Source organism: Heptranchias perlo, chromosome 4 (genome assembly GCF_035084215.1).
Source record: "Heptranchias perlo isolate sHepPer1 chromosome 4, sHepPer1.hap1, whole genome shotgun sequence".
NCBI classification, from domain to species: domain Eukaryota; kingdom Metazoa; phylum Chordata; class Chondrichthyes; order Hexanchiformes; family Hexanchidae; genus Heptranchias; species Heptranchias perlo.
In genome coordinates this window covers 60664125-60690870 of record NC_090328.1, presented here as the reverse complement: position 1 = coordinate 60690870, position 26746 = coordinate 60664125, and the positions used below count along the sequence as shown (strand labels likewise).

Below are 26746 nucleotides of genomic sequence, written 5' to 3'. Positions count from 1 at the left end.
TGCTTTGTTCTGTTTTCCCATAGGCTGAAGACTGATTTTTGTTCAGTTAAAGAAAAAAACCCTTAAACGGGAACAGTCTAATGGCAAATAAAATGTCCCCTTTATCCAGTTCAAGAAGTGATTCTTTAGCATAAACCGAGGCTGTTGATGGGGGTTCTGTCCTAATTATTTTGTGGGGTGGACTCCACAGCATCAGAGTCATAAAGTACTTGAATATCGTACAAGACCTGTGCCTGTTCTGCAAGGTTCTCCAAGTGTGGGTCTCACATAACTAGCTGCAGGCCAAATGTAAAACTGCCAGTATTTGCTAATCCCGACCGCCTGTTTGTAATGTGTCGCCTCATTTAACAAAGCAGTGCTGACACTGAAGTGAGAGCTGTCTTTGACAGCAGCACTGATGATAAACGCAACACAACAGAGCAGATGGCACCAAACTGCCAGTAAATATATCAGACTTTTGCATTGGTTAGGCTTTTCCTGCACCTAATTTTTTAAAGGAACTTATTCATTCATGACAGGGGAAATTACAATAAATGGAAAGCTAACTTAATAGATTTCTGATAAATATATTTGCACCATGTATCTTAAAAAAAATACTGGTAAATTGTAGTCCTCCAAAAAACCTTCCACTCTGTATTAAAGTGTTATCTATTTTAGTGGTACAAGGTAAACTATTTTTTGAATAAGCAATGTGAGTTAAATAGAAAACACAAAAATAGTGTTCCTTTTGGTGCATGAAGTAGATAAATAACTGATCAAATGAATAACATTATTTGCTATACTAGTTAACTAAACAATTTGGAAATAATCATTTTTTAGATTATATCTCAAAAATAAATATTTCATAAGTGGCAAAATACACCAACAAATAAACCTGTCATCAGTTATTCTCTTTATCCACTTCCATGTAAGTTTCTGTCAGTGTCTACCTCAGACCACCTCACTACCTTGTCAGCAAGCTTGATGCAGTGTTTCTCTTCACAGAGCCATAGAGCTGTCTGTCTTTACCCTGCTGCGAACTGTTCGTTTTGCAATTACTTATTAAAAAGTCACGTCACGTAGTTTCAGTATAATTTCACTTTTTATTCTTTGTTGATACATTACTTCAATCCATCAGCCTGTGAGCGCTCTGCTTTGACGTATCATAACATTGAGCGAAGAGATTTAATGAGTACACAGGACAGTGTCAGAGTCATTTTGGTGTCTACATTTTTGTTTTGTTTTTTTCCAGTTTGTTCCAAGAATACTTTAAATCAAGGACACATTTGTTTAATTATTCACCAATAGTTGACCAAAGTACTAAGAAAAACTATAGTTTTTCTTCTGCAATGTTCACCCCCACCCACTAACATTTTTTTTAGTCCCTGGATGATGTCATTTAACCAAGAAATGCTCCATGTTTAGTTCAATCCTGTTTTCTAATATTCAGCAATTAAAGGCACAGAAGACTCTTATAAGTGTGTGTGAAGGAAAAGATGTACATACTCTATATTGAAATCTGAAAATGTGTTCAAGGGCTTTACAATGGGAAATGTGCTGCAGTTGAGCAAATGTACCTTTCAAACAGATTACAGAAAGGGGCATTCACACATATACATAGTCAGAGGTTGGAATGTAAGTGGTATGATGATTCAGGGATTTTCTTTTTGGTAGGGAGGAGTTTGCAGAATAAAAAAAAGCCCCTCAGTCACCCACAGTACTGGTAAATAATTAAGAAAACATTGGAGGTGAAATTGGGCCTTATAGCGCCCTTTTTTTAGGCGCCATGCTAACAAAGCCTCGAAAATGGGGTCTGAGAAGCGTGTGCACACTTCTGACGGGAAGTGTGCAGGGCGCCGACTTGGTAAAGCGGTTTACACGTACACGCCTAACAACGGCCGGCAGCATGCAGAGTAGGGAGAATATAACAAGAATCAGTGTGCAACGCTGATTTGAAGGCAGTAATGCTATTTTGGAACTCGACACTCCATCCAACACACTGTCTTAATCTCGCACAGCTGAACATGGCTTAAATGGCATGAAGGGCCATCCCACCAGCGCTATTTCAAAGGACGATGAAGTAGTTACAGATTAGTTGCTGGATTATTGCTGATGGTGCATTTGTATGTGTTTTTGGAGGTTTCCTATACTTAGATAAAGTTTCAATACTCTACAGGGAGCTAGCTGGCAGACTTGCAACAGCGAGGGCACTGGCAGAGTGGCAGGGGTGGGAGCAAGAATGCTGTCACCCAGAGAGAGGACAGCAGGTTCCGGTTCCACAGAGCCACTGCCATTCTCCCGGGGCAGCGTCTCAGCAATCCTGATGATCTGTTGGAGAACACATTGCTGTGACGCCCTGGAAGCCCTGTTCAACAGTGCTACCCAGAGCCATGATAGCAGCAGTCATACTTTTGATGGAAACTGTTACAGGTTCCACAGGTGCGCTGATGGAGGTGACCACCTATTCCATGTTGGAAAGGATGGGCTCCAAGCTCTGCGCAAAGCCCAGTACCAAGTTGAAGCTGGACTCCCCCATGCTCCTTGACATTGTACGTAGGCTTTCTGGCAGGCTTTCCAGTGCACAAAGCGTTTGGTTGTGTACGCCCATCAGCCTTCACCTGCAGCCTGGCCCATCGAAGTCCTCATCTGAATCCTCTGCAGCAGAACTAGTGTGCGACCTCGCCCTCCGGCGAGCTGGCACCTGTGCTATCCTTTCCCCTCGCCCTGGTTCCTGCGCACTTATGCCTGGTGTCTGACCATGTGCAGATCCCTCCTCTATCCCAGCCTCTAAAGTACGCTCAGTGTCGGTCTCTGAGCTGGTGGCTTCAAGTGTAAGATCAAGTGATGATGTCTTTTCGTCATCACTGTTTTCTTCCTCTGCCTCCTCTGACTGGGAAGGTTCAAGTTCTTGGGTATCTGAAATGATAAAGGGACAAAATTGGGTTGTGGTGAGGGTACATCATTAAATAAATTTAAAACAGAAATAGTCAGTTTCCTAGAAGTAAAGGGAATTAGGGGTTACGGGGAGCGGGCAGGAAATTGGACATGAATTTAGATTTGAGGTTAGGATCAGATCAGCCATGATCTTATTGAATGGCGGAGCAGGCTCGAGGGGCCGATTGGCCTACTCCTGCTCCTATTTCTTATGTTCTTATGTAGAGGAGAAAGTCAGAAATGTATGCTTACACCATCTGCAGCACGTGAGTCACATAAGATTGTAGGATGAGAGAGAAGTGGGAAGAGAAAAGGAGGACTAGGTATGCAGAGACCCTCATCGTCGATCCCTCCAACGCCACCAGTGGCCACGGCCCCAGCAATGGCCGTTCCCATGATGGCCAGCACTGTCTCCTCCATGAGGGTTAAAACATGGAGGCGTGCTTGCCCTCCTCCAGTTATTTCTTGCTGCCTCCTGTTATGTGCCACCTTCTCCTGCAAGAAAGAGGGAAGTGAGTCAGTGAGTGTCCTGCAATATGTTTGGGTGTTGTGGCTGTCATGGTTGAATAGCGACCAGTGTATGTGAACTGTGAGTTGTGGGTGTGAGGCTTGCAACAATGCTAAGTGTGTGAGCGTGAGATAAAGCATATGATTTGAACGGTTGAGTTCTGATTGAAAGAGAATGTTAGTAGGTGGGTGACGAGGGTGTAGTGAATTGAGCAGTGGATGAGGCTCGTGGGGCAGTTGGTAGGATATGCCACTTGAAACTTGAACTCACTCACCTTGACAACTCGTGTTGTCAAGGTGACATTGGTTGACAGACAGGAAACAGAGAGTAGGAATAAACAGGTCTTTTTCTGGGTGGCAGGCAGTGACTAGTGGGGTACTGCAGGGATCAGTGCTTGGGCCCCAGTTATTCACAATATATATCAATGATTTGGATGAGAGAATGGAATGTAACATTTCCAAGTTTGCAGACGACACAAAGCTGGGGTGGAATGTGAGCTGTGAGGAGGATGCAAAGAGGCTCCAATGTGATTTAGACAAGTTGGGTGAGTGGGCAAGAACATGGCAGATGCAGTATAACGTGGATAAATGTGAGGTTATCCACTTTGGTTGTAAAAACAGAAAGACAGATTATTATCTGAATGGTGATAGATTGGGAAAAGGGGAGGTGCAACGAGACCTGGGAGTCCTTGTACACCAGTCGCTGAAAGTGAGCATTCGGGTGCAGCAAGCAGTTAGGAAGGCGAATGGTATGTTGGCCTTCATTGCAAGAGGATTTGAGTACAGGAACAGGGATGTCTTACTGCAGTTGTGCAGGGACTTGGTGAGACCACATCTGGAGTATTATATGCAGTTTTGGTCTCCTTATCTGAGGAAGGATGTCCTTGCCATGGAAGGAGTGTAACGAAGCTTTACCAGACTGATTCCTGGGATGGCAGGACTGACGGATGAGGAGAGATAGGCCTATATTCACTGGAGTTTAGAAGAATGAGAGGTGATCTCATCAAAACATATAAAATTCTAACAGGACTAGACAGACTAGATGCAGGGAGGATGTTCCCGATGGCTGGGGAGTCCAGAACCAGGGGTCAGAGTCTCAGGATGCAGGGTATGCCATTTAGAACTGAGATGAGGAGAAATTTCTTCACTCAGAGGGTGGTGAACCTGTGGAATTCTCTACCACAGAAGGCAGTGGAGGCCAAGTCATTAGATGTATTCAAGAAGGAAAAGATATGTTTCTTAATGCTAAAGAGATCAAGGGATATGGGGAAAAAGCAGGAACAGGGTACTGAGTTAGACGATCAGCCATGATCATTTTGAATGGCGGAGCAGGCCCGAAGGGCCGAATGGCCTACTCTTGCTCCTATTTTCTGTGTTTCTACGTAAATCATTGAACAACTTCCTGCACATCCATGTTTTTGGAGCTATGCTCCTGGCATTTACCTCCTCCACTACTTCCTCCCACTGCCTCTTGAGCATATGTCTGGAGGGCCTCTTGCCTCCCAGCGGATAGATGATGCCCCTCCTTCTCTCCTCCTCTTGCACTAAAGCCTCCAGTGCATCATCAGAGAACCTTGGTGCACGTTGTCTCCCAGGCGCAGCTATTCTTCAAAATATCACAGCACATATTCAGTTTACAAATGACTCCCACCACTTCTTGCAGCCACAGTGCACCTCCCCTTTAAGAGGTGCAGGCTGCCATGGAAGTGTGAGCCACTCGCAATATCGGCGCTCCCTGATGATGCGTGCACCCAATCAACAGTGCAGGTAGTGCTAGCTGTATGTAGCAATCATTTAAAACAGCAGGTAGCACGATTGTAATGTGCTGCCTGCATCGCAACGACCGGGTGCGGGTTAATCGCACACCGCACTCCCCGCACCTGTTTTCAGGGGTTATCCAATTTAACCCCCATAGTGTTGTAATAACAAATCCTTTATTTTTAATTAAGCAACAACGGTGAAGGGTCAAATGCAGGACACCACCAAGGCTGCAAAGAGTAAAAGTGAAGATGAGGTAAATCAGGCAGTAGTGATGTGGTTTAAAAGCCTGAAGATTGTGGGAAGAAGGAAAAACTGAAAGTGGTTAGAATGTCTACGGTTTTGAAGCCCTGGGAAAGAATGGGCTAAATTTCCATCTGTTGATAGTCATTGGGTGGAAAATCTAGCCACATGAGCAGGAAAATGTCTGGTAAGTCTTGATTTCAACTGTGAGAATATAAGGAGGTAAAAGAGTTTGTAGGGCAGCACACTTGAAGCTCAATAGGAACAAGAGAGCAATGTTCAAAGGAATAATGAGCATTCCAGGAACATACGCATAAAATTTAGGCTGATACTTTAGAGCAGTACCAAAGGCTGCATTGTAGGGTGTGCTACCTTTCAGATAAGATGTTAAACTGCTAATAAATAAATGTTGCACTATTGTGATGGGTTTCCATTTTTACTTGATGATATTTGTAAATTATAAATTTTCCAAGTATATAGAATGATTGAAAGCATTTCCATGTTCTCAAAAGCATTAACCTATTCTTTCTTCTGGTCTTTGACCTCAAGGACATTAAAAGCAGACAGTAGTAAAACAAGTGTAGCTGTCTAGAGATTCTCATGATGTACCATCAGCAATGTAATCTAAAGTAGTTATGCTGGAGTATAATTAGCACCCCCCCCCCCGCCACCAAATGCGATAATTACTCTTTTTGGGAACAAATTAGTGTGTTTGAACCAGGAACTTTCATTTCTGTTTTCTTCACCATAATGCTTCATGTTGTATAACTGTGCCTTTGATTCCCTTAGAGCAAAACCTATCTGTTTACAGAAATAAGTTAAAAATAAGAGGTATATGGAAAGGTGCACATGCACAGGAATGTGCCAGTATGGTACCTTATTCATGTTATGTTGACTTGTCAGAGGCAACATACCTGACAAATAATGTTTAATGATGAAGAGAAATTACTAATACAGTATTCAGCTTGTTCTTCAGAAAGAATAATTTTATTTTTCTCCCAATTTTTTTCACCCCCCCCCTGGAGATATTGACTCATGGCTGGTGTTAAGTGGCCATGCTTCAAGTATGAGACTGTGCAACCTGAAGAAAATAGAGGTCACGTATCAGCTAAATCCAAGAAAACAGTGCACCAAACCAACTATCACCACTGGTAATAATTGACCAAATGTTGTCAATCAGTGCACTTATTTAGGTTATATATTGTCAGACTGATGCACTAATAAATGATGAAGTGCTCTCATTATCAGAAATGCTGGCTAAAAAAGCATGTTTCAAACCAGCATGGGATCAAGTTGTTAACAAAGCTGAAAGTTTATAGGAATGTTGGTCTCACTCCCCTTCTATATAGATGAAAGTCTTGTACGTGTTACCATCACAACATTCAGCAATTTTACAAGTTTGATCTTAAAAGCCTGAGGTCCATCTTGCACATTAAATAGCAGGGCATAATTACCTACAGTGAGATCCTGGGGGATACCAAGAACACCAGGATTGAGGCCATGCTTATAAGTGTTTAGCTATGCTGGTCACCACACATCTTCCGTATCGAAGGGAATAGAATGCTAAAAAGAATGCTGTACCAGGAGCTGCAACAAATGGAAGCAACATGGGCAATGAAAGGGATGTGAGGCCATGCTTGAGCATAGCCCTACACTATGTAGTATTAATACTGACAGCTGGGAAACTTGCAACTGATCACATAAGCTGGCAAAAAATGGTATCAGCAGAAATGTGAAAAGCAGCAGCATGTCAACCCCAGATGGGCTGTTTGTGTCTGTGAAATGCATTGGAGAGCTTGTCCCTCTCATACTGGCCTTAATAGTTCGTGTAGCCATCAACACTGATACTCTTTCCAACAAGGGTTGCCATTTTTGAGTATAAACTGTTAGATTTGCGCTTGCTCCAGATACTTTTTCCTGTGCCAAATGTAAAAGTCCACTTCCATAGACTTGCTTTCTGTGAATTAAAATGTAACCTTGTGCACTAAGTAATCTGGGATTGCAGGGTGAAAGTAGAACTTTTTTACTGTTACAGTGTACATTGGAAATGGGGTAGGATCTTACTGTGCTTTTCTGATCTCTCCAATTTATAGATAGATTACACTTTGATGGACTATGTAGCTCAGGCTAAAAACTACCAATCAAGCTTATGAGGAATTAAGATGAACAGAAGCAACATTAAAATGAACAGCAGATATTAGCCAGATTATAATTCCTCTTGTAATTTACTGCATCTATGTCAAGATTGTAAAAGTCAAGTGCCTCGATTTTCCTTGTTTGCTGGCGGGAAGGCATGGCTCGGATTCCTGGTGGATTTTCCTGCTGTCTGCCCCTGTTCCCGCTGCCCAGGACTGCCAGTTTAGTTCCTGGGATAATGAAGGGAAGGCTCTGAAATCTCCTGATGGAGAGCAAAGTTCGTTGTAGTGGCCTTCTCTCCCTCCTTCTCACCCTTAGAACTTACCTGCTGGAGAAATTGGGAGAGTTATACCAGTCTGCAGGGCTCTTCTGTCCCTTTAACGTGGCACCCGCTTCTGCTGCTGCTGCTGCAGCTGCAGCACCAGCGCCATTTGCTTTGGGGCTACTGGCTGCTCTGTTTGCTGGCAGAATCCTGCCAGAAGGTTGCCATGAATAGCTGACCCCCAACCAAGGAAACTGGATTGAGGTGGTGGGCAGAAGTCCTGCCCTGACCCTGTAGGACTATCAATCACAGACACTAGCTACAGTGTAGTAGCTCAAGCAAGGAAGAAAAAAAGAAAGAACTTGCATTTATATAGCACTTTTCACGACCTTGGGACGTCCAAAGCCCTTCACAACCAACAAAGTACTCTGAAGTTGAGTTATTGTTGTAACATAAGGAAACATGGCAGCCAGCTTCCACACAGCAAGGTTCCGCAAACATCAATGAGATAAATGAGCAGATAATCTGTTTTTAGTCATATTGGTTGAAGGATAAGTATTAACCAGGACACCGGGAGAACTCCCCTGCTCTTTGAATTGTGCCATGGAATCTTTTAAATCCATCTGAGAGGGAAGATTTGATTTAATTTAACTTCTCATCCAAAAGATTTTACCTCCGGTAGTGCAGCACTCCCACCGTGTGAAGGCTGACACCTCATTACATTAATTTAATTACATTGGAAAGTCACTGGAGTGGGGCCATTTTTATGACTCAGCCTTGTGAATGAGTGTCATCAAGCTATTCAATCATGGGGGCATTGCAGGTGACCTTAATCCTGATCTCAGTTAATGTCCACACTTGTACTTTCCAATAGATGCTGCTGGATAGTGATCAGGAAAAAGAACCCGAGTTGAGTTTTCCCTTCCCTAGCCTGCAGATGCTGGGGCACCTTTATTTCTGCCCCGTCTACCTAATGCAGCACAGACTAAGGATCAAATGTCGAGCCGTTTTGGTCTATGTGAATCAGTACAACACAGCCCAGTTGTCAGGTAAGTTAGATAGAATGGTCATGTTCATTCAAATCTTTGTTCTGTGTGCATAACTTAAGAATAAGGTAGCCCTAATTCAAGAATTATCTGCCAATCTCCTAGTTTCTTCTCCAGTATTACAGCAAAAGAGGTTTGTGGTTTCCTTAATGTCTATTCGTGCTCAATTTCAGCATCTGCAGGTTTCCTTGATTCTCATGGTAATTTAGTTAGAGCTACATTGTATAATTTAGCTTTTCAGAAAAACAAGAGTTACAGAAAAAATGCAGACATTGCATTAATGTAATTCTTTCTATTTTGATTCACCGACTCAACTCTTGCAAAAACTTAAAAAAACAGAACTTTTAAAAGTACAATATATAGTAATATAGCATGTTTTATAATAATTGCCATGTCATTATTATTTTTCTGTAGTCTGCATTAACATGTTTAAGCACTGTTTAGATAATTCTTTTGTAAAAAAAAATGGCATCAATTTGACAATAATACTTTTTGCTGGGAATTAGTGGTGCAGTTGGTACAAGTAGGGTAAAGAAATATTTTTCACAACTCATAATTTCGGAGCATTTGATAGGTTCAGGAGGCAGTGAATTGTGCTGTGTGATGTCACTGGGCAATAGTTTGCATTCTGTTGTTTAGGTGGTTCACTGATGGGTGGCTATTCCTTATTGAAGTAAAAAACCTTTTGGTCTTGACTATTTAATTTTTCAGCCAATTGTTTTTGAGGTTATAAGCTAAGGAAGTACTCTATATACTGCACCAAACAAATGATTTATATTGTTCAATAACTGCTGTGATGATATATTAATTTATATAAACATTTTGAGTGTCAATCACAGACCACACATTACGCCTTATATAGAACACCAACAAATGACAACTAAGCACTCTTTGTTTTAAAAAAATATACAAAAAACAACTTATTTACTGCTGTTTTTCTTGGATTAAGATAACTTGAACATATTGTTAAGTTAATAAAGAAAGGAGCCAAGCAATTGCCAACCTAGAGAAACTTCCAACAACACCAATAATTAGCTTTGTATTGACCTTAGGGCCTATTTTGATCACTTGCCCAGACTTAAGCAGTGAATTTAAAGGGACAAAAACCATGTTAGCAGCTAATCATTGAATCTCTACTCCTCCAGACTGCCCATAATCAATGCCACGGGAGATCAGCTGGTATCGTAGAATAAATATAATGGAGCCTTCATTTTAAAGATCTGATTTTAGGAACTAATACCTGTTTGTTTTGAATACACTGGAAGCACTTTAGCTGACTTTAGATCAATAAAGAACAAAGACAAAAAAATTGTATTTTTCTATTGCCAAATTTCTTCACATCAAATTAATCACTTCTGAAGTGGAATCACTCTGTTGTAGGCAATTGTGACTTCCAATTTACATACACAATCCCATGAACAGTAAATGAGATGAATGGCCAATTAATCTGATTTTGGTAATGTTGGTTGAGTGGGAATGTTGGCCAGTTCACTCGGAGAAATTCTTGCTCTTCTTTGATTAATGTCATGGGATCTATGTCCACCTGGTTAGGGGACTCAGCTTAACATCTCATCTGAAAGACAGCACCTCCAACAATGCAGCACTTCCTCAGTAGGTTACTGAAGTGTCAGTCAAGTCCTGGCATTAATCCCACAACCATCTGACTCAGAGACAAGACTGCTACCAGCTGAGCCAACTTAACATGTGGAAAACAGTTTGTTCTGTGTCTGTATAAGGCATTTGAAAAAAAACGTATCAGTGAAGTTGGAAGGATGTTAGAGGTTAGCTTTGTTAGCCATCAGTTTTGAAAATTCAAATATTATCCTTTTTTTCCAAAGCTTCTCTTCTGTTTTGATCCTTACTGGTTATTGTGGATAGAGGTAAGTATAACTGACAGTCACCAGCAAACTTGAGGTAATCTCTCTGGCAGCATCACTTGCATAGTTTGTAACTGCATAATTGACAGTTGGGACTGTTGCTACAGTGAGCAAAGCAAACACAATTATTTGATTGATAGGTAGACACACAAAGTCCAATTGCCACAATAGGCAATGTGTGCATATCGGCATGAAATTAATATTGTAATGAAGCTTCAAGTCGTTAATCTGGCTTCAGATAGTTTGACTTTAGCAGTGCTTATTTTACTGATTGTTACTGTCTGAATTGCCTTATAAATAATTTGTAACCATGAAAAGTTTATCATTAAAGTACCTTACTCATCAACAGAGTTGGTAAACTTTAAAAGCATATCAATTGTTTTTGGGTAAAATAATTGGCATCTTTCAGAAGCAGACCTGGGAAATTCTTTGTTGCCTTTTAACCCTTGTATGTGTGGAGCTACTTTATGCTTTTTAAATTTCTGATTTGAAGGGACAAAACCAGCTGCATGTACTCTAAGGCAGTATATTGAGAAAAAGATAAACCATGATGCTAGAAATCTGAAATGAAAACAGAACATGCTGGAAATACCCAGCCAACCAGTCAGGAACTGAAAGTGAAAGAAATGTTAATATTTCAGATGTAACCTTTAAACTGAACTGGCCAATTCGGATGATGATCTCTGACCACTTCCTCGTCTCCCTTACCACCAACATTGCCATACCTCCCTCTAATCTGATTACCTTCACTATCTACCTTTGGGGAAAAAACTCCCCTAGGCCCTTTACAAATATCATACTTCGGACTCTCTCTTCTGTGACCCTCCATCCACCTCTGTTGCTGTGGATCTGCTTAACTGTCTTGCTTCTACCTTCAATGCCCTTGTTCCCTCCAAATCACTCGCTGTCTACTGCTCCTGCTTTTCTCCATGGTACCATCCCCATCTTTTTTTTTCAAGTCAGATTGCGGGATTTGGCTCAATCATGCTAAGTATTATTGTGCCTTGCTTTCCGGCCGAAAGTGCCTACTTCTCCAAGATGATCCTGAAGGGCGAGGGCAATTTAAGACTCCTTTTCTACACAACTAATCACATTTTCAAACCCCTTACCCTCACCTCCATAGGAACATAGGAACAGGAGTAGGCCATTCAGCCCCTCGTGCCTGCTCCGCCATTTGATAAGATCATGGCTGATCTGTGATCTAACTCCATATACCTGCCTTTGGCCCATATCCCATATTTGGTTGCCAAAAAGCTATCTATCTAAGATTTAAATTTATCAATTGAGCCAGTATCAATTGCCGTTTGCAGAAGAGAGTTCCAAACTTCTACCACCCTTTGTGTGTAGAAATGTTTTCTAATCTCGCTCCTGAAAGGTCTGGCTCTAATTTTTAGACTGTGCCCCCTACTCCTAGAATCCCCAACCAGCGGAAATAGTTTCTCTCCATCCACCCTATCCGTTCCCCTTAATATCTTATAAACTTCGATCAGATCACCCCTTAACCTTCGAAACTCGAGAGAATACAACCCCAATTTGTGTAATCTCTCCTCATAACTTAACCCTTGAAGTCCGGTTATCATTCTAGTAAACCTACACTGCGCTCCCTCCAAGGCCAATATGTCCTTCCGAAGGTGCGGTGCTCAGAACTGCTCACAGTACTCCAGGTGTGGTCTAACCAGGGTTTTCTATAGCTGCAGCATAACTTCTGCCCCCTTGTACTCCAGTCCTCTCGATCTAAAGGCCAACATTCCATTTGCCTTCTTGATTATTTTCTGCACCTGTTCATGACACTTCAATGATCTATGTACCTGAAACCCTAAGTTCCTTTGGACATCCACTGTTTTTAACTTTTTACCATTTAGAAAGTACCCTGTTCTATCCTTTTTTGATCCAAAGTGAATGACCTCACATTTGTCTACATTGAATTCCATTTGCCACAGTTTTGCCCATTCACCTAATCTATCAATATCGCTTTGTAATTTTATGTTTTCATCTACACTGCTTACAATGCCACCAATCTTTGTGTCATCGGCAAACTTAGATATGAGACTTTCTTATGTCTTCATCTAAGTTGTTAATAAATATTGTGATTAATTGAGGCCCCAAGACAGATCCCTGCAGGACTCCACTAGTCACATCCTGCCAATGTGAGTACCTTCCCATTATCCCTACTCTCTGTCGCCTTTTGCTCAGCCAACTTCCTAACCAAGTCCATACTTTTCCCTCGATTCCATGGGCTTCTATCTTAGCTAACAGTCTCTTATGTGGGACCTTATCAAATGCCTTCTGGAAATCCATATAAATAACATCCATTGACATTCCCCTGCCCACTACTTTAGTCACCTCTTCAAAAAATTCAATCAGGTTTGTCAGGCACGACCTACCTTTCACAAATCCATGCTGGCTCTCTCTGATTAACTGAAAATTCTCGAGGTGTTCAGTCACCCTATCCTTAATTATAGACTCCAGCATTTTCCCCACAACAGATGTTAGGCTAACTGGTCTATAATTCCCCAGTTTCCCTCTCTCTCCTTTCTTAAAAAGCGGAGTGACGTGCAATTTTCCAATCTAGAGGGACAGTTCCTGAATCTAGAGAACTTTGAAAGATTATAGTTAGGGCATCTGCAATGTGCTCACCTTCTTCCTTTAAAACCCTGGGATGGAAACCATCTGGTCCTGGGGATTTGTCACTCTTTAGTGCTATTATTTTCTTCATTACTGTTGCTTTACTTATGTTAATTTTATCAAGTCCCTCTTTAAGGTCCCCAAATACATTATCCACTTCCAGTTGCATGCTCATCTCGCTCAAAACTCATTATTCAAATTCCCCCATCTTGCTTCTGTCCTGCTCTCAGTACTGAGATGGCCCTGGCCAAAGTCATGACCAGCATGCTCTGTGACCACGGTGGATAATACCTCCTTGACCTCTCCGCAGTGTTTCATACAGTTGACTACCCCATCCTCCTCCATTGTCTCTCTTGCGTTGCCCAGCTTTATGGATCTACCTTTATGTGGTTCTACTCATCCATCTGATCGCAGCCAGAGCACCTCCAGCAATGGCTTCTTTTTCTGCCCCCACACATCACTTACAGGGTTCCCCAAGAATCTATCCTTGGCCTACTCTTCTTCCTATTCTACATGCTGTGCCTTGGCGACATCATCCGCAGACATGGAGGCAGCTGATAAGCACCAGTTCTCCCAGTCCATTATTTCTCTTGACCCCATGACCGACTCTGTGCTGTCAGATTGCCTGCTAAGTCTAGGACAAGTCACAATTTCCTCCAACTGAACATTGTGATGACTGAAGCCTTCAACTGCACTCCCTCGCGACTACACACACCGGCTGAATCAGACCATGCAAAATCTTGGTATAATTTTTGACACAGCTGAGATTGAATACCCACGTCCTATCCATGATCAAGACTGCCTGTGTCCAACTATACTTGCTTGCCTCAGAACCTACCTCAGCCTCTCTGCGGCTGAGACTCTTATCTGTACTTTTGTCAGGTCTAGACTTGATTAGATTAATACTTTCCTTTCTGGCCCCCCATCCTCCATCCATCACAAACTCTAACTTGTCCAACAACGCACTCACCCGTATCCTGTCCCACACTGCTCGACAGTCGACCCCTTCCTTGCTAATTTACGTTGGTTCCCTGCCCCTAATGTATTGTTTAAATTCTTCATCTTCATCTGCAAACTCTTCCATGGCCTTGGCCCACCCTATGTCTGCAACCTTCCCATCTGCATCCTTTGATCCTCTTACTCTGGTCTTTAAAGCCTTTAGCTGCCTCAACTTGACTCTCTGGAACTCCCTTCTTATACCCCTTTACCATACCACATTTTTTCCTTTAAAAACCTTTTCAAAACCCATCTTTTCAACCAAGATTTCAGTATACTCTCTTACTTTCTCCCTCCATGCTTCGATTTTTATTTTTCTTATCTATCTCCATTTGTGAAGCACCTGGGAACATTTGACATGTTAAAGACACTGGCCCTGACATTCCTGGAGTGGTCTGGCTTGGGTGGGTGGCGGGACTGTGGATCAAACTTTGACCCTGTCTCCATCTAAAAAGCAGAGGTCAAGACAATTTACATATCCTGATGGGTGTCAGCACTCTTTCTGGGGCAATTGCGGTGTACCCTGAGTGGAGTTGGGAGGAATTTCATTGCTGCACCCTGCCCAGGGGTAGCAGGCTCCTTGGGGCTTTGATAATGCCTCCAAGTCTTGAAAATTACTTGTTCCTTTTTTCACCAGTTTTGGCAATGTAATCAATTGCTCTGTGAAACTGGCCTTTAAATTTTCAAACTCCCATCCCTCCCATGGCCTTAGCAATGCTATGTGACAGGGATTTGTAGGCATTGCTAATGATATAACTGAAGGAAATGTATTGTATGATGTATTTTCTTCATTTAAATTGGATTGTAATTTGTGGAGTGGGGGCATTATGAGCTCAACTCAGAAGAGTTGGGATTTCTGAAGGGGGTAAAAAGGTGTGGAACCCTGCCGGATCCAAGTTCTGCCCCAAATTCCAGCATCATCACTGCCACTGCACCGCAGATCTGATCTTCCTGGCCTCAGCAATTGCGGGGCAGCTATATAAATTCAAATTGCTGTTGTTGAATAATGTCATTTTTTGACTTCCAGCTTCTGAGCTGCCTGCTATACTTTTCCAGTAATTTATGTTCTTATTTCTGTGAAAAAGATGTGCCAAAAAACTGCTTTGCAAATCTATAAAGGAGGATTGCCATGTAATAGCTTTTTTTTTCATTTCTTTCTGCTCTAAATTCTATTTGTAGTTACTTCCAGGTTGATTAAAACCCGTATTAATGGTTAAATACTTTGTCAGTGAACGAGCACAAAGGCTGGATGGCCAGTATGGATTATACAAATCTTTGTCATAGGTACATATGGTATTTATAAATTCATTTTTCATGAAGCTCAATCTTAAAGTCCTGCTTGTTTTGTGCACTGTTTCAGGTAGAGTCCTGATTATATATTTCTGTTTCTGCTCCATTACAAATTGACATTGGTAGAAGCCCTGCTGCTGCATGGACTTTACAATAGACTTCTGGTATCAGCTGCTAAGACACATACCAGGAGTGAAGATAATTCCCACTAAGTGCTAAGCACATCTATTGTTACTGCCAAGATTGTACTTGTAACATTCCTAATGCTACAGTAATAACTGCCTAACTCCAAAGAGAATGTATAGTGGTTCAGTTCAGCCTTGTCTTTTATAGAAATATATAACGTCAATGCGTTGTACTAAGATCTGCACTGCCTTTTACTTTGCTCCGAGTGACTATTGTTGAAGGTGAATTTAGAACAGCCAAATCTACAACTGCTGAGTAGTAGCTTGTAAACCAGTAATTCATTTCAGCAAATAGATCGGCTGATTTTCAGCATCTACAATAACGGCAACATTTGAATCTGCCACACCTGTTAAAAAAGAACAATTGTATTTAGTGAAGTGTCAAAAGAATTTACAACTTACCTTATGTCCAACTTATACTGGAGGCCTTTCGTTGGAGTGGTATTGTTTCTCATGGACCACTGCGTCCCTCTGTCCACTGTATCCATGTTACAGCAGTGTGAATGGGCAGATCCTCTTGCAACAGTGTTGCGTTTGTTAAAATATACGTAACATTGCACTGCTTGGGGGCATTTTAACGGTGATGTAAATCAAAGATTAATCGCTTTCTGTTTGTCTAAGTATTGCTTTGTATGTAATAGTGTCAGGTAACTTGTATGCACTAAAGGGGCATCCTCTTTATGAAGAAGTGTTTGTCAAAACTGTATGGCAGGTAGAAAAAAAGAGCCACAGCAGCTCTCAGCACAGTGACATTAAATGCCAATAACATGACAGTGTAGTTTAGTAATCTGTGTTATTGCATTGTGTGTTTAGAAACAAATTTTAGAAAAAAAAATAATCAAACAATTTTCATGAAGACCAAAGGGGGATTTTCCACTGAGATCCCACCTGTAAAATTTGGGTGCTGAGGCCTACAGCTGCCTCATCGCCCTGGCCAGGATTTTCTTTCCCGCCCCTGCCTGGATTGCTGCTGGCCGTTCCTTTCGCACCCGCCACGTGCTAACGGTGGTGGAATTTTGGTCCCTGGGGGATTTTCCTTCTTTTCACCTCAGTTACCACCACTTCCCGGGTCTGCCATGTGGAAGGCGGCGGAAGGCCTCACAAAATGGCAGTAAAGGCCCAGACTTCCTCCAATGTAGGAAAATGGCCTTGGAGTGGCCATCTCTCCCTCCAGTCAGCCCTAAACACACAGCTGCCGAAGGCCTTGGTCTCAGCTGAGAGTGTCAGTGGGAGGCTTCCTTCCAATCTTCGTGGCCCTTCTTCCTCTTTAAGGCCACTTGCCACCACATGGTGATGCAGCAGCACTGAGTTTCCTCATTCACACTGGCAGGTTTTCTCTTCACAGCACAAATCCCACTGGGAACTAGCCATTCATATACAACGAATGCCAACCCTGGAAAATGTGTTGGCGCTGACGTGGATACTGAGGGGTGGGTGTAAGTCCCACTCTGTCAGAGTTCTGCCCCAAAGAAGAGAATCCCCCATGCCTCTTTAAATGAAAAGATGATTTGAAAACTTAGCTCCACTTAGATAAATCCAAGGTCTAGTATTTATTTTGTTAATTCTTGAGAGTTTCTAATGTAGTTACGGTAATATCATTAATGTAATGAGGTGTCCACCTTCACTCAGTGATAGCACTCTGAATCAGAAGGTTGTGAATACAAGTCCCAATCCAGAGGCTTGAGCATATAATCTAGGCTGGCACTTCAGTGCAATACTGAGGGAGTGCTGCATTGTCGGAGGTGCCATCTTTCGGATTTAAACCGAGGCCCTGTCTGCCCTCTCAGGTGGAAATATAAGATTCAATGATACTATTCAAAGAAGAGCAGGGAAACCCCTGGCCAATATTTATCCCTCAACCAACATCACTAAAGAAAACTGTCCAAAATGATGGGAAGCTGATGTGGGTAAGATTGGAACTAGGCTATTTCAGAAAAGCAATAAACTGTTTTCATTTGCTTGTCTTCAGTTTTATTTTTTGACTTCCATGAAGCTGTTCAATGATAAGAATTAAATTGCACATTGTTTACCATATATATCTTTATACATATACGTCTTATAGCTAGTACATCTTTCATACCCCAAAGATACACTTGAAAGTATCATACATTCAAAAAAGAGACAAATTACAACTAAACTGGTAGAAAACATACCCATGAACAAGTAGCATTTTTTTAAAAAAACTTTAAAAAAAACTTCACTCAGGAACAGCGATAAGCTTCTAATTGACCTTGGGATGTGTCCATTTACAGCACTTCCCCCATAGGCAAATGTTGAGCAAGTAAAAGATCAGATTTCTTCTCTAGTTAATTCGATTGTGTGGCCTTTAAAGGACAGGCGAGATTAAACAACAGTTCCACCTTAGCCACAGACGGCATTCCTCTTTTTGCCTATTACGAAAGGATTATTAATATGTAAACATTCTCCTACTTACTATCTGCAATAATAATTTGTGTGTTACGTGTGGCGGTGTCCTCAACCCTCCTGCCTCACTTTTCTGTGCATTCACCCGTGGGGCACCCACAGTGCGGAACGGCCTAAAAAGCTGGTGGGGGTCTTGTATTGGGGCTCTCCATACACCAGTGGGTCTTTGGGGGCTCCTGGAGAACCCCAAAGATGGAACCTGGCTACAGCTAAGTTTTGAGTCCTAACCTGCTCTTTTTAGAAGTTGATCTGCAGGCCTTGGGCCTTCTGGCTACAGCACTCCAGTAGGCTGCGCCTGTTTGCCAATTGGTGGGAGGGCCAAGTGGAAAATCAGCATTCATATTACCAACTTACTGTGAGCAATGCCATGGGAGTCCGATAGTATATAGCATCATATGTATGTGACATTACTTTTATAGGCAAGGAAAATGTAAAATGATGACTTAAAAAGTTTGTTTGTTTTATTTTAAAGGCATCCTGAACTTGCAGCTGTGTGCCGGAGTCTTAGTACATTAGTCTTATATCCTGGACCTGAGGCAAATAACCTGGAGGAACTCGAACTTGACCCATCACTGTCCCCTTACAATATCATTATCATAGATGGGACATGGAGCCAGGCCAAGGGGATGTTTTATGGAAATTCTCTTTTCCACTTGCCTAAACAAGTAAGTATTGGATCACAATTGTTCAGCAAGAAATCTATTCTGTATCTTTCAAAAATAAAATGTACATTTGCTTCACTCTATGACGAACCACAGAGATCAAGGGAGTTGCTCGATGTCTGGTTTTTGCTGAATTTGCTTGGCTGGATTAGTGGCGGGACATTGGCCTTGGTGTCCCTAAACTTGGGAAAGTGAAAATCAGCCAAAGTTCGCACTCTTGCTAAACAGTAAACACTGCTCAAGAGAGCTCAAGTATATCAGTACAAACTGGGCAAATTCACAAATGCTACCATACTGGGGCATGCAGTTAAATCTGAGAAGACAGCCTGGGAGCTACAAATTAATTAGACAAAATATGTAAGTGGGCAGAACATTAGCAGATGAAATGTAATATGGTCAAGTATAAAGTACCACATTTGAAAGAAAGAAGTGAGAGGCGTACACTGTTCATGAGTGATGAAATTGAAAGAGAACCAGGGCACTTAATAGACTTAGGCCCTGAATTTTCTTGTTATCTTTAACACTTGTGTGCTGGATTAGATTTGCACTGTGCAATATCTATGTATTCAATAGCATAACCGAGGCATGAACAATAGTACCTCATTATGATCTGAACTGGATATTCGTTTCTTATGCACGTGCCCACACATGCCTCGCCAATCTTTTCGAAGGTGGACCAAGAAAACACTTGGGAAGATGAGACCAAAGTCAAATCATTAAGCTGCTTTGTTTCACAGCAAGTGAACATGCAGAGTAACAGTTATGGATAGAGTCACTTAATTCGATCTGTGTAACTTGTCTTTGTGTAATAATACAAAATAATGATCACGTTATGTTTCCCCACACCATGGGGTCATCTTACTTGACTTAAACAAAATAACTCCAGCTACCCTCCTGCATGCTAAACTTCTGAGCCTGGCAAAAAGCTTGCCCTCACTGCTTTTATGTTTAAAAGCCTGACTGACTTCACATCCTTTGTTGGACCTGACTTCCCACATGTCTCTGTTCCTTTTTTTTAATCTTCCTCTAACTCAAGAAGAGGGCCTCTGCCAGATAAACCCTGCTAAGCATCTGGGACCAGAGACCTTCCAATGTAAAGGGTATGAGGTGTTCACATTTATTAGCCTGTCTCAATAAATGATACTTATTGATTATGGTCTTTGGAGAAAATGAGCATTTTAACCACCTTTTGTTGCAGTGCTTTTTTTGTAAACTTGTGTGAATACGTTTTGAATATGCTTTTTCCCCCCTCACGCCTTGCAGGAGGTTACATCATTTTGTTTTGTTAACCCTTATGTTAGACGTAAAAATAAACAGCTGCTCCATTAGGAGCTTTTTGTACAACACGGGAGAAACTACCACTTGGGTCTGTATCACCCAGTGTTGATATGAATTAATTTGACAGGTGTTTTTTCTTTTATTCATTTTTGGGATGTGGGCGTCACTAGCAAGGCCAGCATTTATGCCCATCCTTAGTTACCCTTGAGAAGGTGGTGGTGAGCCGCCTTCTTGAACCGCTGCAGTCCGTGTGGTGAAGGTACTCCCACAATACTATTGGGTAGGGAGTTCCAGCATTTTGACCCAGCGACAGTGAAGGAATGGTGATCTATGTCCAAGTCAGGATGGTGTGTGACTTGGAGGGGAACTTGGAGGTAATGTGTTCCCATGCACCTGCTGCGCTTGTCCTTCTAGGTGGTGGAGGTCGCGGGTTTGGGAGGTGTAGTTGAAGAAATCTTGGCGAGTTGCTGTAGTTCGTCCTGTAGATAGCGCACACTGTAGCCACGGTGCGCCGGTGGTGGAGGGAGTAGATGTTTAAGGTGGTGGATGGGCTGCCAATCAAGTGGGCTGCTTTATCTTGGATGGTGTCGAGCTCCTTGAGTGTTGTTGTAGCTGCACCTGTCCAGGCAAGTGGAGAGTATTCCATCACACTCCTGGCTTAAGCCTTGGAGGTGGTGGAGAGGCTTTGAGGAGTCAGGAGGTGAGCCACTTGCCGCAGAATACCCAGCCTCTGATCTGCTCTAGCAGCCACGGCATTTATGTGGCTGGTCCAGTTGAGTTTCTGGCCACTGGTGAAACCTCAGGATGTTGATGTTGGGAGATTCGGTGATGGTAATGCCATTGAATGTCAAGGGGAGGTGGTTAGACTGTGTCACTTGTAGTGAAGATTATTGAAACATTTGCTTTTGTCCTGTTGCTTTTTCTCTATTTGGCATCTTTCTCCTTTTTTATTTATGTTTTATTTATGATGGATCTTCAAACAATACAATGAGGATTCTTCATGCATTTTTAAAAAAATAGCTAGAGGAGATAGAAATGGGACTTATAATATGTCAAAATATCAGAACTACACAAATTGTCCTGATTTACGAAATGGATGACTTCAGCATTTAACTACACTAGCGAGGAACGGCATTTTTGAAATATGGCTGAGTGGACCCTGACAGAATTTAAATTAATTTGTTAGTGGTGGTAGAAATCGCACAGCTATATTAAATTGTATTTCAAAGCATAATACAAAAAGGCTCACTAATATAATGTGCCGTAAAATTGAAATTGTGTCACCTGCCTAACAGATACAGAGTTCTGCCCATATTTATTGATTTTCATCCCTTTTGCCGGGCAAGAATGGGGAGGTAGCTGGATTTAAAAAGCAATGCACTTAGTGCCCATTCCTGCCGGCGTCTGGGTTGCCGGGGCTTTGAAATGGGTGGCCCAGGCCCTGCCAGAAACAGGTGGGAGCCTCATTAGCTCATGCAAATTGGGGTCCTATGACATCAGTAGCACCCCACTGCAATTTTAAAGATCCAATGGGCAAAGCAGGGATTTGGCATTGGGAAGCCTAACCAGTGGTCCTTAAAGGAACCACTGCAGACCAATCCTAAAAGGTTAAAAAAAAGGTTAGTAAATGATTTTTGTAGGATCACTAGGAGCATTAATGTGCCTCATAGCCCCACAAAAATTCACCCTTACGATGCACGACTCTCCACGACCCTTCCTTGCGATCACCTCCATCCCCTTTAACTTATCAGCATTTGTTGGGCTCCGTGGTGGAGCAATCGGATCTCCTGCCCCTTCCATTAGGCGTGCTGCTCCAAATGTGTGAGCAGTACGCTGAGGGAACGGTCAAAATTCATAGGCCCGAAAATTCCTTGGAGCTGTTCTCACTTCACCAGCGTTACTTTACCGGAAGTGTCGCAGAAGGAGGCCATTCAGCCCACCGTGTCCGTGCCAGCCGGAAATGAGCCACCCAGCCTCATCCCACTTTCCAGCACTTGGTCCATAGCCTTGTAGGTCACAGCACTTCAGGTGCACATCCAGGTACTTTTTAAATGAGTTGAGGGTTTCTGCCTCTACCACCATTTCAGGCAGTGAGTTCCAGACTCCTACCACCCTCTGCGTGAAAATTTTTTTCCTCAGCTCCCCTCTAATCCTTCTACCAATCACTTTAAGTCTATGCCCCCTGGTTATTGACCTCTCTGCTAAGGGAAATAGGTCCTTCCTATCCACTCTATCTAGGCCCCTCATAATTTTGTACACCTCAATTAAATCACCCCTCAGCCTCCTCTGTTCCAAAGAAAACAACCACCGTCTCTTCAATCTTTCCTCATAGCTAAAATTCTCCAGTCCTGGCAACATCCTCGTAAATCTCCTCTGTACCCTCTCTAGTACAATTACATCCTTCCTGTAATGTAGTGACCAGAACTGTACACAGTACTCAAGCTGTGGCCTAACCAGTGTTTTATCATTTGCAAAATTCCAGCATAACCTCCCTGCTCTTATATTCTATGCCTCGGCTAATAAAGGAAAGTATTCCATATGCCTTCTTAACCACCTTATCTCCCTGTCCTGCTACCTTCAGGGATCTGTGGACATGCACTCCAAGGTCCCCCACTTCCTTTACACCTTTCAGCATCCTCCCATTTATTGTGTACCCCCTTGCCTTGTTTGCCCTCTCCAAATGCATTACCTCACACTTTTCCGGATTGAATTCCATTTGCCACTATTCTGTCCACCTGACCAGTCCATTGATATCTTCCTGCAGTCGACAGCTTTCTTCCTCACTGTCAACCACACAGCCAATTTTCGTATCATCTGCAAACTTCTTAATCATGCCCCCTACATTTAAGTCCAAATCATTAATGTATACCACAAAAAGCAAGGGACATATTAACATATGAATTAAGAGCAGGAGTAGGCCACTCGGTCCCTCGAGCCTGCTCTGCCATTTGATAAGATCATGGCTGATCTGATTGTGACCCCAACCCTACTTTCCCGTCTACCTACTATAACCTGTGACTCCCTTGTTAATCAGGAATCTATCTAACTCAGCCTTAAAAATATTCAATGACCCTGCCTCCATTGCTCCCTGGGGAAGGGAGTTCCACAGACTCACGACCCTCTGAGAGAAAAGATTTCTCCTCATGTCTGTCTTAAATGGGAGACCACTTATTTTTAAACTGTGGCCCCTATTTCTAGTCTCTCCCACAAGGGGAAACATCCTCTCGGCATCTACCCGTCCTAGTCCCCTCAGGATCTTATATGTTTCAATAAGTTCACCTCTCATTTTTCTAAACTCCAGTGTATACATGCTCAATTTGTCCAACCTTTCCTCATAAGATAACCTCCTCATCCCAGGAATCAGTCGAGAGAACCTTCTTTGAACCACCTCCAAAGCAGTGATGTCCTTTCTTAAATAAAGAGACCAAAACTGCACACGGTATTCTAGATGTGGTCTCACCAATGCCCTGTACAACTTAGCAAAACATCTCTACTATTATATTCCAATCCCCTTGCAATAAATGACAACATTCCCATTTGCCTTCCTAATCACTTGCTGTACCTGCATACTAACCTTTTGTGATTCATGTACTAGGACACCCAGATCCCTCTGTACCTCAGAGTTCTGCAATCTCTTTCCATTTAAATAACATACTGCTTTTCTATTCCTCCTGCCAAAGTGGATAATTTCATATTTTCCCACATTATACTCCATCTGCCAAATTTTTGCTCACTCACTTAACCTATCTATATCCCTTTGTCCTCTTCACAACTTACTTTCCTACCTACTTTATGTCATCAGCAAATTTAGCAACCATACATTCGGTCCCTTCATCCAAGTCATTGATATAGATTGTAAATAGTTGAGGCCCAAGCATTGATCCCTGTGGCACTCCACTCGTTACATCTCACCAACCTGAAAATAACCCATTTACGCCTACTCTCTGTTTCCTGTTAGCTAACCAATCCTTTATCCATGCTAATATGTTACCCCCTACACCATGAGCTCTTATTTTGTGTAGTAGCCTTTGATGTGGTACCTTGCCAAAAGCCTTCTGGAAATCCAAGTAAACCACATCCACAGGATCCCCTTTATCCACATTGCTTGTTACTTCCTCAAAGAACTCTAAAAATTAGTCAAACAAAGCTTTCACAAAGCCGTGTTGACTCTGCCTGATTGCATTGAGATTTTCTAAGTACCCTGCTATAACCTCCTTAATAATAGATTCTAGCATTTTCCCAATGACAGATGTTAAGCTAACTGGCCTGTAGTTTCCTGCTTTCTCCCTCCTTTCTTGAATGGAGGAGTTACATTCGCTGTTTTCCAATCTGATGGGACCCTTCCAGAATCTAGGGAATTTTGGAAAATTAATACCAATCCGTCTACTATCTCTGCAGCCACTTCTTTTACGACCCTAGGATGAAGTCCATCAGGACCTGGGGACTTGTCGGCTTTTAGTTCTAATATTTTTTTCAGAACCCTTTCCCTGGTGATTGTAAATGTTTTCAGTTCCTCCCTCCCTTTCACCTCTTGATTCACAATTATTTCTGGCATGTTATTTGCATCCTCTACAGTGAATATGGATGCAAAATATCTGTTCAATTCATCTGTCATTTCCTTATTCTCCATTATTAATTCCCCAGACTCACCCTCTAGAGGACCAATGCTCACTTTACTTACGCTGTTCCTTTTTAAATACCCGTAGAAACTCTTACTCTCTGTTTTCATATTTCTAGCTAGCTTTCTCTCATATTCTAATTTCTCCCTTCTTATTATTCTTTGAGTCATTCTTTGCTGTTTTTTATATTCTGTTCAATCTTCTGACCTGCCACTAATCTTCGCGGAATTGTATGCTTTTTCTTTCAATTTGATACTATCATTAACTTCCTTAGTTAGCCACGGATGGTACGTCTTTCCCCTAGAGTATTTCTTTCCCACTGGAATGTATCTTTGCTGAGTGTTATGAAATATCTCATTAAATGTCTGCCACTGCATCTCTACTGACCTATCCCTTAACCTAATTTCTCAGTTCACCTTCGTCAGCTCTGTCTTCATGCCCTCATAATTGCCCTTATTTAAGTTTAAAACACTAGTCTTAGACTTACTCTTCTCTCCCTCAATCTGAATGCGAAATTCAATCATATTGTGATCACTGCATCCTAGAGGCTCCTTTACAATGAGGTCATTAATTAATCCTGTCTCATTACACATTACCAGATCTAGAATAGCCTGCTCTCTCTGGTTGGCTCTAGAATGTGCTGCTCTAAGAAACTGTCCCGAAAGCACTCTATGAACTCATCTTCCAGGCTACCTTTTCCAATCAGATTCTTCCAATCTATATGTAGATTAAAATCGCCTATGATCATCACTGTTACTTTCTCACAAACCCCCATTATTTCTTCCTGTATACCTACAGTGTGGACCTAGTACTGAGCCCTGCGGAACCCCACTGGAAACAGCCTTCCAGTCATAAAAACACCCGTCAACCATTACCCTTTGCTTCCTGCCACTGAGCCAGTTTTGGATCCCATAGGCTTGTACTTTTTTGACCAGTCTTCCATGCGGGACCTTGTCAAAAGCCTTACTAAAATCCATGTAGACTATTTCAAATGCCCCACCTTCATCGACCCTTCTTGTTACCTCCTCAAAAAATTCAATCAAGTTAGTCAGACACGACCTTCCCTTAACAAAACCATGCTTACTGTTTTTGATTACTCCGTGCCTTTCTAAGTAATAAAAAAGTAATAACTCCTTTTGTTTCACTCCCCTCCTAGTTTTTTCCCTAGTAGCTATTGAACAAGTACAAAAAGACTTTTCTCTCTGAGGGAGGGAAGAGGGATGGGTGTCTGATGTCCACTCATCACTTCTCCACAGCAACAACCATTTGCATTTATATATCACCTTAAAGTTCCTCAATGCTTCACAAAGGTGGAAGCGGAAATTATGCCAAGCTTTTGATGGGAGACATAAGAGAAATGACTTGAAGATTAGTCAAAGAGATGGGTTTCGTGAAGGCTTTTAAGGCTGGGGACAGAGGTGGAGAGATTCGGGGGCAGTTGCAGTGTAGGATTGAGATTGCTGAAGGCTGTGCCACCAATAGGGGAGCAAAGGGATTGGAGAATGTAAAGGAGACCAGAGTCGGAAGATTGGAGGGTGTGGGAGGGCACAAAGCTGAGTAGAGTCCAGCGGGGTGGGGTGAAGCCTTGGATGGATTTGTAGATAAGGACAAGGATTTTAAATTAATTTTGTTGGAGAACAAAGGACCTAGGACTGGGGTGACAGGCCAGCAATGCCTACTGTGGGACAGGATGTGGATTGTGGCGATTTGCATGGCTTGGAGCTTATGGAGGGTGGAGATCATGAGAAAGGCAAAAAGACCACTGGAGCAATCAAGACTGGAGGTGATAAAGGCATGGATAAGGATTTCAGCAACAGTGGGAACAAATTAGGGGCTGAGGTGGGCAATATAGCAAAGGTAAAAGGAAGCAATCTTTGTGATGGATCGGAAAAGGGGTTTGAAGCTCTACTCTGGATCATAGAATC

General features: G+C 42.2%; 1 protein-coding gene across 2 annotated transcripts in view; it reads left to right on the top strand.

The window, feature by feature from the left end:
* Nucleotides 1-26746, top strand: part of dtwd2 (DTW domain containing 2) — a 179359-nt gene that overhangs the window by 111552 nt on the left and 41061 nt on the right. For both annotated transcript variants that reach the window (XM_067983004.1, XM_067983003.1), the window contains one exon: nucleotides 18735-18927. In XM_067983004.1, coding sequence (XP_067839105.1) covers nucleotides 18735-18927 — 193 coding nt within the window. The remainder of the gene's footprint in view (nucleotides 1-18734; nucleotides 18928-26746) is intronic.